The sequence below is a fragment of the Euprymna scolopes genome, chromosome 23 (genome assembly GCF_053919585.1).
Source record: "Euprymna scolopes isolate OS-2025 chromosome 23, ASM5391958v1, whole genome shotgun sequence".
In the NCBI taxonomy this organism is placed as follows: Eukaryota; Metazoa; Mollusca; class Cephalopoda; order Sepiida; family Sepiolidae; genus Euprymna; species Euprymna scolopes.
In genome coordinates, this window is record NC_136504.1 from 106,470,550 (window position 1) to 106,487,855 (window position 17,306).

Sequence of the window (17,306 nt, forward strand, 5' to 3'; positions counted from 1 at the left end):
ACCCCCTTGTGATGAAATTGGTGGTTCAGTAAAATGCCATGTGGCTAAATGGTCACTCCAACGCCCTCTAAATAATCAAATCCATGCTTGCTGTCTGCTCTCAGATATCTGCCATCTGTTTCTTTGCAATCAGTAAGGAAACCATGGAGGAAGTAAGTCGCTTGAAGCAAGGTTTTTCAGGGAAGAAAGTGCCAGTCACCATTTTGTGTTATTGTCACCATCACAAATTGGCCATAAGTTGTCCAGTGTGGATGAACTATATATTAATATTCATGACTTATTTGCCATCAATTATTTATATCTCTGACATCACACCAATGCAATATATGACCTGTATTTATGACTCTTTCTGGTGGGTTGGTATCGTGAATGGAATAAATGCAGAGGAAGATGATGTAACTGTCAAGTTCATGCATCTCCATGGACCACCCAAGGCATTCAGTTGCCGCAGATTGATGATACATGGTTTGTTCCCATCAAGAAAATTCTTTGTGTTGTATCCCCAATAGTATGCATTGGAAGGACATACACAATAACTGACCAAGAGTATCAAAAAACCATTTCTGCATTTCAGTGGCATAAAAGAACACAGCAGCACGTAAATGTTGAATGCTGACTTTGGTTCTGCAACTGTTTTATCTTTTTTTTTTACATATTCAACTTTTTTTAATGGACGCCGGTTGGAAAATGAAACTTATGGAATTTGGCATGAATGGCCACTTCCCTGACTTAACCCTGTACAGATCGAAACTAGTTGCTTCCCATGCTCAGGGGATAGTTCAAGTGCATTTTGTGTATGAATGTTTGCTCTGAGAAGGGCCTAACTAAAACAAACAGCCCTTATCAAAATTACCATTTTTTGTATAAGGGAACAAGGAGAAGGGTCAAAACGGGCAGAAAATGAGCGTACATAGTTTTTGAATAGTCTCAAGACTTTTGAAAACGTCTTTAATTTCAACAGACAATGCAAGTGAACAAAAGAACTTGTAACCATTTTTGGTGGGGACACAATTTAATGTGCGAGATAAATATATGAAGAAAATCTTTGCGAGAACAACTTTTATTATAAATATTTGATTGTGAATTGAGCCTGTTTACTTTTAGCATCTGACTTACTCAAAAATTTATTCCAAAAATTAAGGTGTGGCGAGTTTCACAAATGTTTAAATTGGTTATCACATCCAATAGGGGGGAGGGGGAATATTTTTCATTATCATTGAAAATATACCTGATTTTCAACAGACACTGTGTGAACGAAACAAGATCTTTTAACAATTATTGGTCTGGAGACAATTTATTGTCTAAAAAAAAAAAAAAAAAAAAAAAAAGAAGCAATGCATTACCATGTTAGCCACACCCCTTTTTTATTGAATTTTGGGACACACGTGGAAAAATCAAAAACACTTAATATCTCTATATGGTTTCATTTTTGAGCAAATGTGATACCATTTTTGGATTCCTTGGGTCAAAAAAACTTACTTGGGTAAATTTTCAGGTCCATATGATCTTCAATCAGAAAATATTTAAAGAAATGACATCGCAAACTTGTCACCCAGGCGTCACATCATGCAAAACATACCAAAACGAAAAACGCTTTAAATCAAAAACCGCTTAGAGTTACATGCTCAAAATTTCAGGATTTCTTAGTTCCTATATTGTCTATTTGCAATGCAAGCTACAGGCAGATCTATGGATATGAGTGTCAGGCCTTGGATTTGACACAGAATAATCCATAAATATACTTGTGGTATTGTTTACTAACACCATATATGCTTTGAAAGTGCAAATCCATTTTATTGAGCTTAAATAAATCTGGCAATTTTTAAAAATAACTTTATTGAAAGTTTATATTGTTTAATGCTATTAAAACGTATATGAAACAGGTGCTATCAAGAATTGTGCATATCAGCGTACTTAAAGAAATAGGTAGTGAAATGGTCAGCATCTTGGCTTTGGAATATAGATTTCTGCCATTTATTTGTATATATTTTGTAGTTACATCGAGTTTCATAAATTAAAGGATTGGTATAATCTTTTATATAATATTTGTGAAATATAATTGAAGAAACATTTCCATATAATTATTTTCACAGCCAAACAATGTCGCAGCTCACAAGAGCCATGACAGCTAACAAACCAGGAGTCCAAGACTCGAGTTTCACCCTCATTTGGGCTCATCAGTTAGACATATCCGAACTCGGGATTCAAAATCCGAGCCTCTTGCATGCAAGCACTGCCACCTGAGCAAATGCGCCACGCACAAGAAAGTCTATTAACACAGATCAAATTCGGATATGTTTAACTGATGAGCTCAAATGAGGACGAAACTAGTCTTGGACTTCCGGTTTGTTGACTGTCATGGCTCTTGTGAGTTGCGACTGTTTGGCTGTGGAAATAATTATATAATACTCTCTCACATTCTGTATATATATATATATATATATATATATATATATAAGAGGTTTGTAGAAATGTAGAATACCGGGAGTGTTGAAGTAATGTGACTGAACAAAGGTTTTGTAGATTTTTTTAAAAAAATCCATCACATAAAGTCAGTACATATGGACTTAGTGTTCAATAATATATAATACCCAATCTGCTTGCATTTTCTTTTTTTAATCTTTATCCTTAGTAAGAAATTCAAATTCAAGTACAGATTTACCATCAATAGCCGATATATATAAATATATCTAATAGGTCTTAGCAGCAACTGATTTAACGGATTATCGATAACCCCACACCACCAACTGACCATTATGTCATAGTTTCTCGAAGCCGTTTTAATACAAGTAGGAAATGATCGAATTCAAACAAATGAAATTGGAAGGAAGGGTTCGAAACTGGGTCAAAGAAATTGCATCAAATCGCAATATATACAAACATAAATTGTAATTAATACGTACTTCATCGTCGATGAAGTTCATCGAATGATAATACGAAATAGCATGGTTTGTTGGGCGCTAATGCACTTACTGATCCGCGCTATTTTTTAAATCGTATTTCCAAGTTTAATTAAAGTTTTGTTTTTTTATTCAATTGTAAGGTTAAACCTCCCCATGTTAAGAATGGCTTTTTAAATAATAACATTATTTCAGCACGGATCAATAAGTGGAGTACTGGAGTAGTGGAGTACCGTTTTTGATTTGCGATTTCATATTTGATGCGATCATTTCTGAACATTTTTAAAACTGGATGTGTGTGTGTGTGTGTGTGTGTGTCGGTCGCAATTTCTTTGTTTTGTTTTTTATTCTGCTTAAGATATTGCAAATCTATGTGAAATACGCATCGAATAAAAAAAAGTTGGCTGTAAACGTGGATGATTATTTTTACGATTTTAAATTTATTATTTACGATGGTATATTATTCCATTTTTTTTTTTTTTTTACGAAAAATAAACGAAAGGTCGTTAATGAAAAGTCGACATTTCAGAATTCGATGTCACTATTAGCGACAAATTATTTTAAACGAAATAAAGTTGGGAAATTCGTTAAAAACTTGTTTCGTGTCAAAAAAAATTTAATATTTAAAAATAGGAGCTTATTTAGAATTAAACTTTAAAAAAAAATGACGAATAAATCTTTGTACGTACTTATCACGGAACGAAGATGTCATATTTCAAAAATCACGTAAATTGATCATGATCAAATAGTTTTTTTGTTTGTTTTTTTTTACGTAATAAAAATTTTTATGAGATTTACGGACCATGTTATTTCATTATTGATCGTTAAAAGTCGTAAAATTTGATTTTCTTAATTCAAAAAGAATACTTGACCAATTTACGTGATTTTTAGAATAAAACATTTTCGTTCCGTTTACGATACAAAAATTGGCACTTTTTTTACCATGTTATCTTTTAAAATAGCATTTTCAAGTTTAATTCAAGTTTTACGATATCTTTTTTATTAAATTGTTAGGTGAAAGTACACAATTAATTACAAAACACCCTCTCCATGTTAAGAAAGGCTTTCTAAATAAACATTATTTCAGCACGGTAACAAAAGTGCATAAGTATCATTACCAAACATTTCTGTATTCTTGTTTTTTTTTTATTGTAATTGTTTATCCCGAAAGCCGTTATTAACATGGGAAGATTGAAAATAAAATGCCTTTCGGAATAAACATCCCAACTTCCACGTTAAGAACGGCTTTCGGAATAAAAACCCTTAGCAGGTGGAAAAACCAGTGCACATTGCACACAAAGAAGATAGTAAAATTTGAATTTAACTGGGGGGGGGGGACTATTTAAAAATAACGCGGTAACAAAAGTGCATAAGCACAAGAAGTTATAAGACTACAAAGTTGTTTTTGTTTGTTTGTTTTTTTAATTATTATTCGTGAATAACATTAACTTAAAGATACCGGGTTCCTTAATGTCATTAAAGAAGCCGGTATCTTACTTCAAACAAGATGTCTGGCCATTTATTACTTTACTCAACCAATAATCACGAAATATTATATGCTTTATAACTTCTATTAAATAGTTTAAAATAAAAACGCAAATAGGTCACAAATAGCCAAGTAAACTGAAATAAACTGCTGTTTTTGTTTGTTTTTTTAAATAATTTCTCAATTTCATAATTTATGTCGCTATTTGATATCTTTATTCATGTGGGTTGAATTTCCAGGGTTTCCGTGAAACCGGAGATACCGATGGATGATTAAATTAACGTATAGTGTTCGTTGAAATTATGTAATCTGCTCTTGCACAAGTATTTAAACATTTCTGCTAAAACACCGAATATATAGCCTGACGAATCCTTACGAGGATGAAACAGAGAAAAATTCTAGATTGCATAATTGCCATATTTTTTTAAAACTTACTATCCGACGCTACTTACGTATCGAGCACTGTGCTAGAACAGGATATATAAAATTTTATGTAGGCAAATGAAATATATGCGTGTGTGTTTCGGATTTTTTTTTTTTTTTTTTAATGTTCTATTATTCGAACTCTTACCATTTAAAAAGGAGAATAGTAGCCAGATGATTTTTTTTTTTAAATTTAAATTTTAAAATTATGCGATGAATACAAACAAAAATTGTCATCGGTTTATTGTCGTTGGTAGTTTTTTTCCCCTACGCAAAACAAGACGATGTGCTTACTTAATATATAATTAGGAATAAAAAAAAAAAAAAAGATGTGGGTGAGTTCTTCTAAAATGTGGAGAGTAGTAGCCATTTCAAAATAACATTATCACACACAGCTTTACGGATAAAACAAAAAATAATGGTTGTTGTGGGAAGAAAAGAGAAAAAGGGTTGACAAGAAAGCGAATTTTACATACCAGGTGGTAAGCGGAGCGAGGAAGGAGGGGCAGGACCTTAATAATCCGCATCAGGTGACCCCCACACACGAGAGAGACAAGCACCAGAGACGGCCACAAAGAGTCGACAAGCAATGCTTAAACACTTCTCGATAAGATGGACGAAAGAAAAAAAATGGATAGATCAGTAATAAAATGTACGGATTTAGTTTTCTCTAAAAAGAAATGAAATAAATTTTCGTGCTTAAGAGTAGGGCAACCAGGGGGAGGTAACTCGTTAATTGTGGGCTGATGTAGGCCTGTCCAAGAAGTCTTGTTTATCTGCTGACGTCAGAGCTGTTGGTAATAAGTCATAAGCAGATAAACAAGACGCTTCGAGGGGGAAAAAACGGTTACATACTAAATATAAACATATGAGAATGGCATTTCCTTAAGTTATTTAATCTTTGATTTAGCAATTGTTTGGTATTTAAAAAAACAAAAAACAAAAAGGATACAACTTGTTTTGTTGATATATCGACGTTGCTCGATTTCGTATGTAATATATATATATATATATATATATATATATATATATATATATAGAGAGAGAGAGAGAGAGATGTCCCCACAATTAAAATAAACGAATTTTAGTTTTGAAAAGCCATGAGACAACGCAATTTACTTCAAACGCAGAAATAAACTTTTTTTTTTTTTTTAAGGATTAATATGGTATAAAGTTCAGTTTCAGTATAGATCGTGTTATTTTTTTCTGTTTATAATGCATTTTTTTTTTTTTTTTTTTACTTTTCTAGTTCTTAAAAACTAGAATTCATTATTGACAGTCTGTTCGACAGATCTAACTTCCTTACCTCCTGCATGACGTCATTTTTGTGAATAGGCCTGTCTGCTTCATGGAGGTCGTGTCTGATGGCAATGGACGACCACGAAGACGATGACGGTGTAGCAATTTATTATCGATATTAGATACAAAAATCATACTAGAAAATTATCTCACTTATAATTAAACCCAGAAAAGATACAATTCCTCATTTTCAATAGTGCTTTGAAGTGAAACACCAATACAGAAAACAAAAAAATGAAATGTCGGACTTAAGTAGTAGTGGCAGTGTATTTAATATATTCCAATCGTTTGTCGTGTAACTTTTTTTTTTTTTGCAACGATTACAAATGACATTTTTAAGAGTTTATGAAAAAAAAAATGATTTGTAATTTATTCAGTTAGTGGTTATATTGAACTTTTAAGCTTTAAAATGGCTGACGTCTTAAACAAATTAGTTTAGTTGTATAACAATTTGATTCGATTAATAATTTAATGACGTTAAATTTATACAGGAAAATGATCCCCGCTCTAAAATATTGGAAGAAAAAATTACAAAATAAAAACGGAATTCTCCAGCAACACAATAAGTTTAGAGAGAAAAAATTGTTTCGTGATTATATATATATATATATATATATATATATATATATATATATACACACTTTCTTGCGGAAATAACATTTACTAACATAAGATTTCCATTCTTAACATGGGGAGTGCGTTTTATAACTTCTGTATATTCGCTAATTCGCTATTTGATACGTATGCAGAATATTGGTAGAGCCTTTTTATTATCATTTTGTTCAATTTTTAAGACGTGTCCCAACGTATTATAAACACCCCAACCTCCATGTTAAGAACGGCTTTCAAGTTTGGGGGTGTTAATCCAAAAGCCGTTCTTAACATGGGAAGGTTGGGGTGCTTATAATACGCTGGGGTACGACGTAAAAATTTACCATCATTTTTTACAGAATTTCCGGGTTAAATTCAATTTAGTAAATTTTTACTTGGTTTCCAAAAAAAATATGCGCGCGTTTATGTGTATAACAATGAAGACCACTTGTAACAAAGAATTTAATTGCTTAATATCCGGAAAACTGCTTCTTTGCGAAAAATCGAAATGCAATATTCGTTTTCAGCACACCACACCAACAGTTGAGTAACACCACCTAAAAACCAAAGGGAAATGTTAAGGTGGAAACAAAGTAAGAATTAACCCAATTTTTTTTTTTTTTTTTTTTTTTACAGTATCTTGTTTATTAAACTGTTAGGTGAAAGTACAGGATAGTTACAAAACGCCTTCCCTATGTTAAGAATGGGTTTCTAATAACGTTATTTCAGCACGGTTCGTATTCTACGCAAGTACAAAAATAAAGTGAAAACCTCCAGCTTACAGAGAAAATAAAGGTTATTGTCCAGAATTCCCCACGTCAAAAAATAAAAATAAAGGAACATGTACCCGTGACGATATGAAATATTATATTCCAATAATCACGTAAATTATTTTTATAAAAAAAAAGAAAAGTTTTTAGCGATTAATGGGAATGCGTAGACATTACAAGGTAAATTTAGTATGAATTAAGTTATTTCCCTTTCTTAGATTTTTCAAGATGGTGGTTAAGACAGTTACTCGGATACACAAATTTGATTTTTGGCGGACCTGAAGAATCTTGCCCTTCTCTACTTTTTAATTTATTTATTTATTTATTTATTTATTTTTTTTTTTTTTGGCGGATCATCGAATGGACACTAGTCTACCAGTCAATATTTAAATATTGAAAATGGACTAATAAGTCTGAAATATATTGAGATTTATATCACCATTGAATACAACAGAAAAAAAAAATTACTGTTGTTTAGAGTTAAAATTTGTGTGAAAAAGAAAAAACAAACAAAAAAAAGAACTTTATTTCTTTTGTTTGCATTTAATTTTACTCTATATAAAAAAAAAATCTCGCATTGTTCTTGGCTTTTAATTTAAATATTTATAGAGTGCTTGCTCAGTTTCTAATTCAACGTTTTAGTAAATCGATCACCCATTTTAGAACCACGCGACGTTTTTAGGCCAAATTTTGCGGATTTAGCCTTTTTTTTTTTTTTTTTTTTTTTTTAATTTCGCTATTTAAAATTATCTCAACAAAAAAATAATTTAAAAAAATTTTTTTTTTTAACTAAATTCGCGAAATTTGGCCTAAAAACATTGAGTGGTTCCAAAATGGGTGATCGATTTACTAGAACGTTGCATTAGAAACTGAACTACAAATATTTAAATGTTGACTTTTTTCATTTTTCTTGATAATCGTGTAGACTAGTCGCTGAAAAAGATTTAAAAAACGAAAATAAAATAGAAAGGGGGCAAGATTCTTTAGGTCCGCCAGATTTTTTTTTTTTTTTTTTTTAAAAGAATAAAACTATTCTTTATCATCAATTTATGCGATTTTTGGAATACATTTAGGTTTCTCCACGGTTACAAATACCTCATACAGATTTTTCTTCATTTTTGTTTTTGTATCAATTTGGGGGGGGGGGGGGATTCTGGACCAGAACTAAAAAAAAGCAAAAAATTTTTTTAATTTTTAATTAAAAAAAACCCTTAAAATTTAACTGTTTTGTAGCAGCTATCTTAAAGCTGAAAAGTTAAAGATTGCTCAGTTAGTTAAATAGGATGTTTGGCTACTAAAAATTATTTAAATGGTAATGTGAATACTTATGCAGAATACGGACCGTGCTGAAATAATAATGTTATTAATTATTAAATATTTAGAAACCTATTCTTAACATAAGGAGGAGGGGGCTTAACCATTTAATAAACAAAAAGGTACTATAAAAATTTGAAGGTGCTTATTGCTTCTGCAGTTGGTGGCGTTTTAAACCAACGCATTTCAGGTGAAAACATTACGTACTTACGTGTCATGCCGAAATTAGTATAATTCCAAATATTACAAAAATGATTCGAAAAATAATTACAAGTAAAAATAGAATTTATCGAATTATATATTTTTTTTAATATGGAAGAGTTGTGCAACCAATTCTATATGACAAACTGAATTATTTCCCTTGATTTTAATTACAGTCCGCCATTTTTAAACACAAAATATCAGAACCTGTGGATGATGATGCTTTTTTTGTTTTTTTTTCAAAAATCTACCGGATAATTTTTCGTAATTTATGCTATTTTCACATGACACGTAAATACGTAACAATGTTTTCACCTGAAATGTGTTGGTGTAAACCATCACTAAATATATTTGGTGTACATTAGTTCTCCTGTACTTATTGTCTCCCTTATTCTACTTTCGCTTTTTCTTGCTCACATTCCCCTATTCCGAATTCGTAGCAGCGGATCGACATCAGTGCATTTTTTTTCCTACTCGAACGGTCATTAACAATGTTTTTATTTTATTTTTTAAGTTATTTCAAACTGATATAGATTATTCCACAAAAATAATTAAATTAAAAAATCATTTTTCTTATTTAGAATTATTGGAGGAGGAGAGGAGCTGTCTGTACAATCATCACTCCATGCGTCATTTCTATACTGATAGGGGTTTTTTTTTTTTTTCCTGAAATTTTTTCACTAATTAACCAGATTATGAAAAAAAAAAAAAATCATTTCGACATTGGGGTGCTCACTTTTTAGTTACAACGTTCTGGTAAATCGGTCACCCATTTTTTTTTTTTTTTTTCTTCTAAATGCGGAAGTGTCTTCGGGGGATATGAAATGGTCCCATGTTGAAACAATGTATTGGGAGGCGTACGATATGAAAATTGACAACGGGATGGAAAATTAAGAAATATTCCTCCAGCATGTTAGTGAAATTTATAATACTTAAATTAAAAAATTTTTTAAATGCTTACATTAAATAAAAACATTCAGTTAGGTAGAAAAATAACTAATCTTGCCTTTGATAATATTTATTTGTTATACATTTGTTTTTTTGACAACTTTTCCGAATCTGTGTACAGTAATACAAACTCCAAAAACTAAGTTAAAAAAAAAAAAGTCATGTTCTTTGAAAAACAAAAATATTTCCGACTTACAAATGCGGTAGGCTCATGTCATTTTTACTTTATGGTTTTGATGTACCCGCGTTTTTATTGGTTACACCTGACTACAACTTGGATGTTTTCAAGTCCAACATAAACAAATTCCTGGTGAATCGCCCCCTTAAGTAAGACACTTTATCAAATCTCCAATACTAACGATTATTACGATACTATCCCATTGATTACTGTACACGCAATAACCCTTATCCCCGAGTGGCTTCCGGGCCTTGATAAGTGATGACCTCCATGTAAAAAAATTTTTTTTTTTTCAAAAATGGGTGACCGATTTACCAGAACTAAAGTGACCACCCCTTTCAAATGTCGAAATAATGATTTTTTTTTCATAATCTGGTTAATTAGTGTCCAATCAATAATCCAGTGAAAAAATTTTCAAAAAAAAACTATCAGTATAAAAATTACACATGGAGTGATGGTTGTTGTACAACTCCGCCGAATTATTTAATCAAGTAAAAGTTTCATTTTTTTAATTGATTACTAAATTAAAAAAAAAAAACTTCTTTTTCATAGTATTTTCAAGTTAAATTCAGTTTTTACGATATTTTTGTCTATTAAATTGTTAGGTAATTCGCGAAAATGACGTTTTTAATTTAGTAATCAATTAAAGAAAAATAAAATGGAATTTTTACCCGATTAAATAATTTGAAAAAAAAAAAAAAAAAAAAAATTTTTTTTTTTTTTTTTTTTTTTTTTTTTTTTTTTTTTTTTTTTTACAACCTGCCTCTCAGCATAGGGGTTTGTATCACTACACACAGATTCGAAAAAGTTGTCAAAAAACAAATATAACAAATTGTTATATATTTGTTTTTTGATAACTTTTTTCGAATCTGTGTGTACTACTGTACAGTAATACAAACTCCTACGCTGAGGCAGGTCGTACAAAAAAAAAAAATACCCATTTTTTTTCTTTCTTATTTCAAATTATTTACTCCCCACCCAACCTCCCCATATTAAGAATGGCTTTCGAGGTTGGGGGGTATTCCGAAAGCCGTTCTTAACATGGGGAGGTTGGGGGTGTTTATAATACGCTAGGGCACATCGTAAAAATTGACAAAAAAAAAATGTTAATGACCGTTTTTTTTTGGGGGGGGGTAATCTACTGATATCGGTCCGCTGTTACGAATTCGGAATAAGGGCATTATGAGAGAGAGAGAGAGAGAGCGAGAAGAAAGTAGAATCAGGGAGACATCTGTTACAGGAGAACCAAAAACCGATTTTGTGCCTAACTGGGAAAAAATACTTGAAGTTAACATTATTACTAGGGTAGCAAGCAGTCAAACCACGTGGCACGTTAACAAGTTGATTATAATTCAAATTAGTTTAAATGCCCAGAAAAGCAGGCCATGTTGTACCGCATCCGGCGCATCAGATGATCAGAGATTAGGATTATGTATGCTGCATTATATTATTGGCGTCATCGTCATTCATCAAGCTTATTAAATAGATGATTGGATTTACGAATTAAAAGAATTACAAAATAAATAAACAATGGGCTGAAAATAAGACGCACACAAACACAAGACAGCTGTTTATAATATTAGATATTTCTTGGGGGAGGGGGTAAACATTGCAATTATTAATTGGTGGCTTGATTCTTGTGTTTTCTTGTTATCACAATTTTTTCGCTGACGCTGCGTGTTAAGATAGAGTCGACGGAGCGATTTTTTTTTAAAAACATGTTTTAAGCAAAATCAATATTACTTGTCTTGTTGAGAATAGTAATATATCCACAAAAAAAAAATCACGAAAATTCAGAGTAGAACAACTGATAGTATTTTTAGCAACAGTATTTTGTATAATTTTTTAGTTTTAACTCATTTTCAAACTTAAGTGAGGAGGGTCACTGTGGCGTGGCGCCATGTTTCTTGTTCGTATCTCCGAACCGATGAAACCATTAAAATAAGAGTAATTTATTTTTTTTTACCACGTTTTCATACCTCTGTGGATTGTAATACAAACCCCTCCCACAAAATCGATTGCTATGGACAACAAATATTACACGCCATGAATAAGTAATCTAAGATATTCGCCCCCACCCCTCCAGTCTACTTTCTAATATCTAAGTAAATACAATTTTACCCAATTTTTCGTAAAAATTACTTTTAACTAAATAACTTTCTACACAATGAATTTTCGCAATTTTTAAACATAATACTATTTTCGACATGACAAGTACGTATTGCTTTTGCTTAAAACGACATTTTTAAAAAAATCGATCTGTCGACTATCTTAAGCAGCAAATTTTCTTATAAAATCCTTTTCCATTCAAAGAAAAACTATTTTCTGAGAAATATATTTTGTCTCTGATGAGTTGTTTAGTTGGCTTTCGCTATTCATCGAAACACGTGTAAGACTCATTTCATAAAAAAAAAACAAATAGCACATTATGAGGGATAATTAAATAAGTCTAGTTTAGAATGTTGACGAGAGTGATTATTCTCAAAGTAAGACGCATTTTTCAACTCAAAAAGTAACAGATCTATAAAGATGAGTGGTAACATTACAATGAATGGCCTTTTGCGCGCCATAATTTATTTTTCTGCATAGTCACCATCATTCTCAATGCACTTTTGCCAGAAATTCAATGACGTATCTCTGCTTCTGGCAGGGGTTGCTTTCCTAGAGTCTCACACCGTTAATATCTGCAACAGAGATGAAACTTTTAGGCCATGAATGCATAAAAAATAGGAGGCATTATTTTAGGAACGTCCACGGGAAATTTTTCAAAAAAAAAAAAAAAAAAAAAAAAAAAAAAAAAAACTACAGAAAACTCTGTATGATGTATATGTACCCCACCCGTTACAGAACGAAGATGTCATATTCCAAAAATTATGTAAACTTAAATAGTTTGTTTGTTTTTTTTAATTTAACAAAGAAAATTAAATTTTATGAATAAGTAAAAAGGGACAGTTTCGAGTCAGCCACCATCTGGAAAAAATATAAAAATCAAGAGCAGATAACTCCACAATAATTCAAACATGCAAGATCAGTCTTATAATGCTAACGAAGAACCACATTGATCGCTTTAAAACCGTTTCAAAATGATTTTATTGATTTACATGATCAACTTACGTGATTTTTAGAATATGACATTTTCGTTCCGTGACATTAAACATTTTTCTGTATTTTTTTTTTTCTTTGGTGCTAATGCAGAAAGTGTCCGCGCTATTTTTTTTAATAGTATTTTCACGTTTAATTAAAGTTTTATGTTTTTTATTCAGTTGTAAGGTTAAAGTACAGAATAGGTATAAAACACCCTCCCCATGTTAAGAACGGCTTTTTAAATAACTATTTCAGCACGGATCGGATCACTCTGCCTGCATGAGTACCTTTTTTTTTTTTTTTTTTTTACAGAAGAGAAGGGATATTCTGGACAAACCCCAAACAGCTACATTATATATATGTATATGATTTTCAGAATCAGAGATTGTATATAATAAATTCCACAGCCAAACAACGTCGCAGCCCACAAGAGCCATGACAGTCAACGAACCGGAAGTCCAACTCGAGTCTTGGACTTCCGGTTCGTTGACTGTCATGGCTCTTGGGCTGCGACGTTGTTTGGCTGTGGAATTTATTATATATATATATATATATATATATATATATATATATATATATATATATATATATTAGCCATCCACACACAGCACTCAGCAAGCGAACAACACCTCAAGCCAGGCTTGAAACTCGACCGCCTAGGTTTTTAACCGTTGCGTGGGCATGTGAATCCTCGATAATCGCTCAAAAATCGTAAATTAAACAAGGTACTGGTAAAAAAAAAAAAAAAAAAAATGCACTGTTCTTGCATAATTTTCGATTAGGTTAAAACAAATTTATTCAGGTAGGAGAATAACTTATCTTGCTTTCGCTAACATTTTTTTTTCTACACCTTTTTGTTGTATATTATAAAAAATGCGATATTTTTTACGACCTGCCCCAGCGTAGTATAAACACCCCCCAACCACCCCATGTTAAGAACGGCATTTGGAATAATCCCCCATGTTAAGAACGGCTTTCGAGGTTGGGGGTATTCCGAAAGCCGTTCTTAACATGGGGAAATTGGGGTGTTTATAATACGCTGAGGCAGGTAAAATTTTACCAAAAATACTATATATTATATATATATACATAAATATACTATGGTACTCATGCACTTATGTTACCGTGCTGAAATAACACACACATATATACACGCTGAATACGTTTATCGTAGAAAACATGTTCTTACCGGCGCCTGCACCGACGTTGGTAGAAGTTGGTGGTGGGTTAGGGGTATTCATGGATGGCCCACCACTACCAACACCACCTGACTGGGATGCTGTCTTCTGACTGGTATTAATGCCGTGTGGTAATCCCTGATTCTGTGGTTGGAGTTGAGATGCCGTCGCCTCCCCTGCTGATTCCGGTTCTGGGTGTTGTTGCTCTTCATGGGAAGAAGATATGTGATGGTTCGGCTGGCTACTGCTTCCTCCTCCTCCTGTAGTACCTACCTCGGGTGCAGTGGTGGTACCAGCAGTGACCCTTACACTGGAAGTAGGACCACTGGGGCTGGTGGACACTACGGGGGTGGACCCTGGGGCAGAGCTAGCAGCAGTTGCCAGGACATCCTTCTGTACTTCCGTCGCCATGTTGAAGGAAGTCGGTGGGTGCTGGCCAGCTACGACACATATATAAGGACGGAGCCTCCCTCCGACAAGGAACTATACGAATAAAAAATGCTGTGTGGCCTTTCTACTTTGGTTTTTAAATAAATTAGCAGACCCCCAAGAAGGTGATGATCTTCGTTTTTTTTATGTTGATTAAGTAATCACGATAGATTGAGGAAGTTGACGTTAGCTTGTCGCTTCTTCCTTAACCACCTTTGGGGCACCGGTTTAAGGTGCCTTGTGCTTAATTTAACTTTTTTTCTTCTTTGTTTAATAATAGAGGATGGTCTTTTAGTTTCTCCAAGACTTTTTTTTCTTCGTTTTTGTAAAATAGCTTGTGCATCCAGATTTTAGGGATACACAAATAGAAGACCACCTGGATTATCCTCTAATTCTTTCCGTAAACAATCCATGGGATTATTCAACATATAAGGAATAAATTGAATTGATCTGTTACATGCAAGAAAACCAAAGATCTTTTTTTTTCTTTTTTTTTTTCGATACCTAATTAAGATTTTGATGGTTGCTTTTTCTGCCTCTTTATCAAATGTTGTCTAAGAAAATGTTGTCTAGTATTTATTTTTTGTGTGTGTGCGAACTATTCTTGTAGTTTCAATGAGATAATGCTATTAGAAAAACAACTGATTTTTTTTTTTTTTACGATAGGGTAATAAAATTTTCTTAAATGATCCCGTACTTCCAGGAAGGCAATTTTTGTTAATTTTTGTTAATTTTTATTATTTAATTTATTATTAAGGTTTATTTAGGATACGGTTTCACCACTATAGTGATCAGATTTGTAACACCTTTTTAATATATTATATATATGTGTGTGTGTGTGTTCTTAGTAAATGATAAAATATACAAATTACTGCCTATCTCAGTCGGCAATAATAATATTTTATATGCATTAAAACAAAAAAAAAAAAGGTGGGGGGAATCCAAGTCGCTTAAGTATGAAATTATCAATATGTATCAAATTGACTCAAATTGTGTGTGTAGGGTAGCGGTAAGCAGTAGTAACAACAATAACATTAATTGGTAGGCAAAAATCACTATCGTACGACATTTCAATCGAGTTGGAGAAATGCTAGTTAAAAATAGCTCTTTCTCCATTGTTGGTTGCAACAACCTGATACTCTCTTTCATCTGCCGGGTCCATTGCATTTAGAAACTGTCTACAGAACCATCTACTGGCGACAGTGCTGGTAGTCGACCACTGGTTTTAAAAAAAAAACAAACAAACAACTGTACTACTAATAGCATTAGCGTTAGCTGCTAATGGCGGCGACAAGTTAGCTAAGAAGAAGTGGTGGTAGGAGCTTTGCAAAATGTCGACCGCCGTCGTCGCCACATTGTCTGCTTAAAACGCGTTCGGCGCATGCGCCGAGTGGCGACGCCAGGCGGCAGAAACGGGCACTAAAAACTGAGCTGCTGACGTCAGAGCTGTTGGTAATAAGTCGGCCTATGACAACGGCATATTCTTTTCATTGTTTTTAGTCTCGAGAATATTACCCGACACAGTTAAACACAATTAATCAACCGAGAACCATATCACTCTACATAAAAATATATAAGATATCAATGGATATATACCTGAGAATCAAAACAAGGAAAAGAATATGCAGTTGTCATATCCTTAGTAATAAGTTACGACTATAAACGGTTGTACGGCGTTCATCAAGTTCCGTCTGTGTTTGTTTACAATATTACGTCAGCTGATATTTGGAATTGACGCTGAATGCCCTGGAAAAGTTACTTCTGATTAATATTTACCAGTTTTAAAATATTCTATTATTATGAAAAAAAAAAAAAAAAAAGAAGGGTTTTATGTATTTTTTGGTACCGTGCTGTTATTATTTCGAAAATCATTCTTAACATGGGGAGGGGAGGATGTTTTGTAACTATTCTGTGCTTCCACTTAACACTTTAATAAAAATAAATAAATAAATAAATAAAAAGATATCGTGCTACTCGAATTTAACCTGAAAAAAAAAAAATATTTCAAAATAGCGCGGTAACAAAAATACATAAGCGCAAAAATAAAAATTAAAAATTAAAGAAACGTTCGTTTTATATTTTAAAAATTGGTAAACATCAAGTAGACGTGACTTTTCCAGGGCATCCATCATGGCCTAATATCAACTAATGTGATATTGTAACAAACACAGACGGAACTTGATGAACGCCTGGTTACGCACTCGTTTGTTATGGCGGGTTGACTAAAATTCTGATACACCTAACGCACTACATGTAGACATGGGATAGTAGTAATTTCTCTTGTAAATTACTTAATCTTTGATCTAGTAATTGTTTGGTATTAAACAAAATTTATTTTAGAATTCGACTTAATTTGAAATAAAACAAAAGTGCAAACAAATCTCTATGGTGTACGTATCCATCACGGAACGAAAATGTCAATAAAAATAAAATGATGTCAATAAAAAAATAAAATAAAATAAAAAAGTAAACTGATGCAGTAGTTTTTTTTTTTTCTTTTTTCTT

At 32.4% G+C, this 17,306-nt stretch overlaps 1 protein-coding gene across 11 annotated transcripts in view; it reads right to left on the reverse strand.

Annotated features, from left to right (window-relative positions):
• LOC145246120 (phosphatidylinositol 4-phosphate 5-kinase type-1 alpha-like) overlaps window positions 1–16,166 on the reverse strand; it is a 397,047-nt gene extending 380,881 nt beyond the window's left edge. For 5 of the 11 annotated variants that reach the window (XM_080107962.1, XM_080107960.1, XM_080107961.1 and 2 more), the window contains exon 1: window positions 14,384–15,992. In XM_080107962.1, coding sequence (XP_079964088.1) covers window positions 14,384–14,783 — 400 coding nt within the window. In that variant the 5' untranslated portion in view covers window positions 14,784–15,992. Of the gene's footprint in view, window positions 1–5,285; window positions 5,594–14,383 lie in introns of those variants that run through there. The other 6 variants (XM_080107968.1, XM_080107965.1, XM_080107967.1 and 3 more) reach the window with 5 other exon arrangements.
• Between the last annotated feature and the right edge of the window lie 1,140 nt (window positions 16,167–17,306).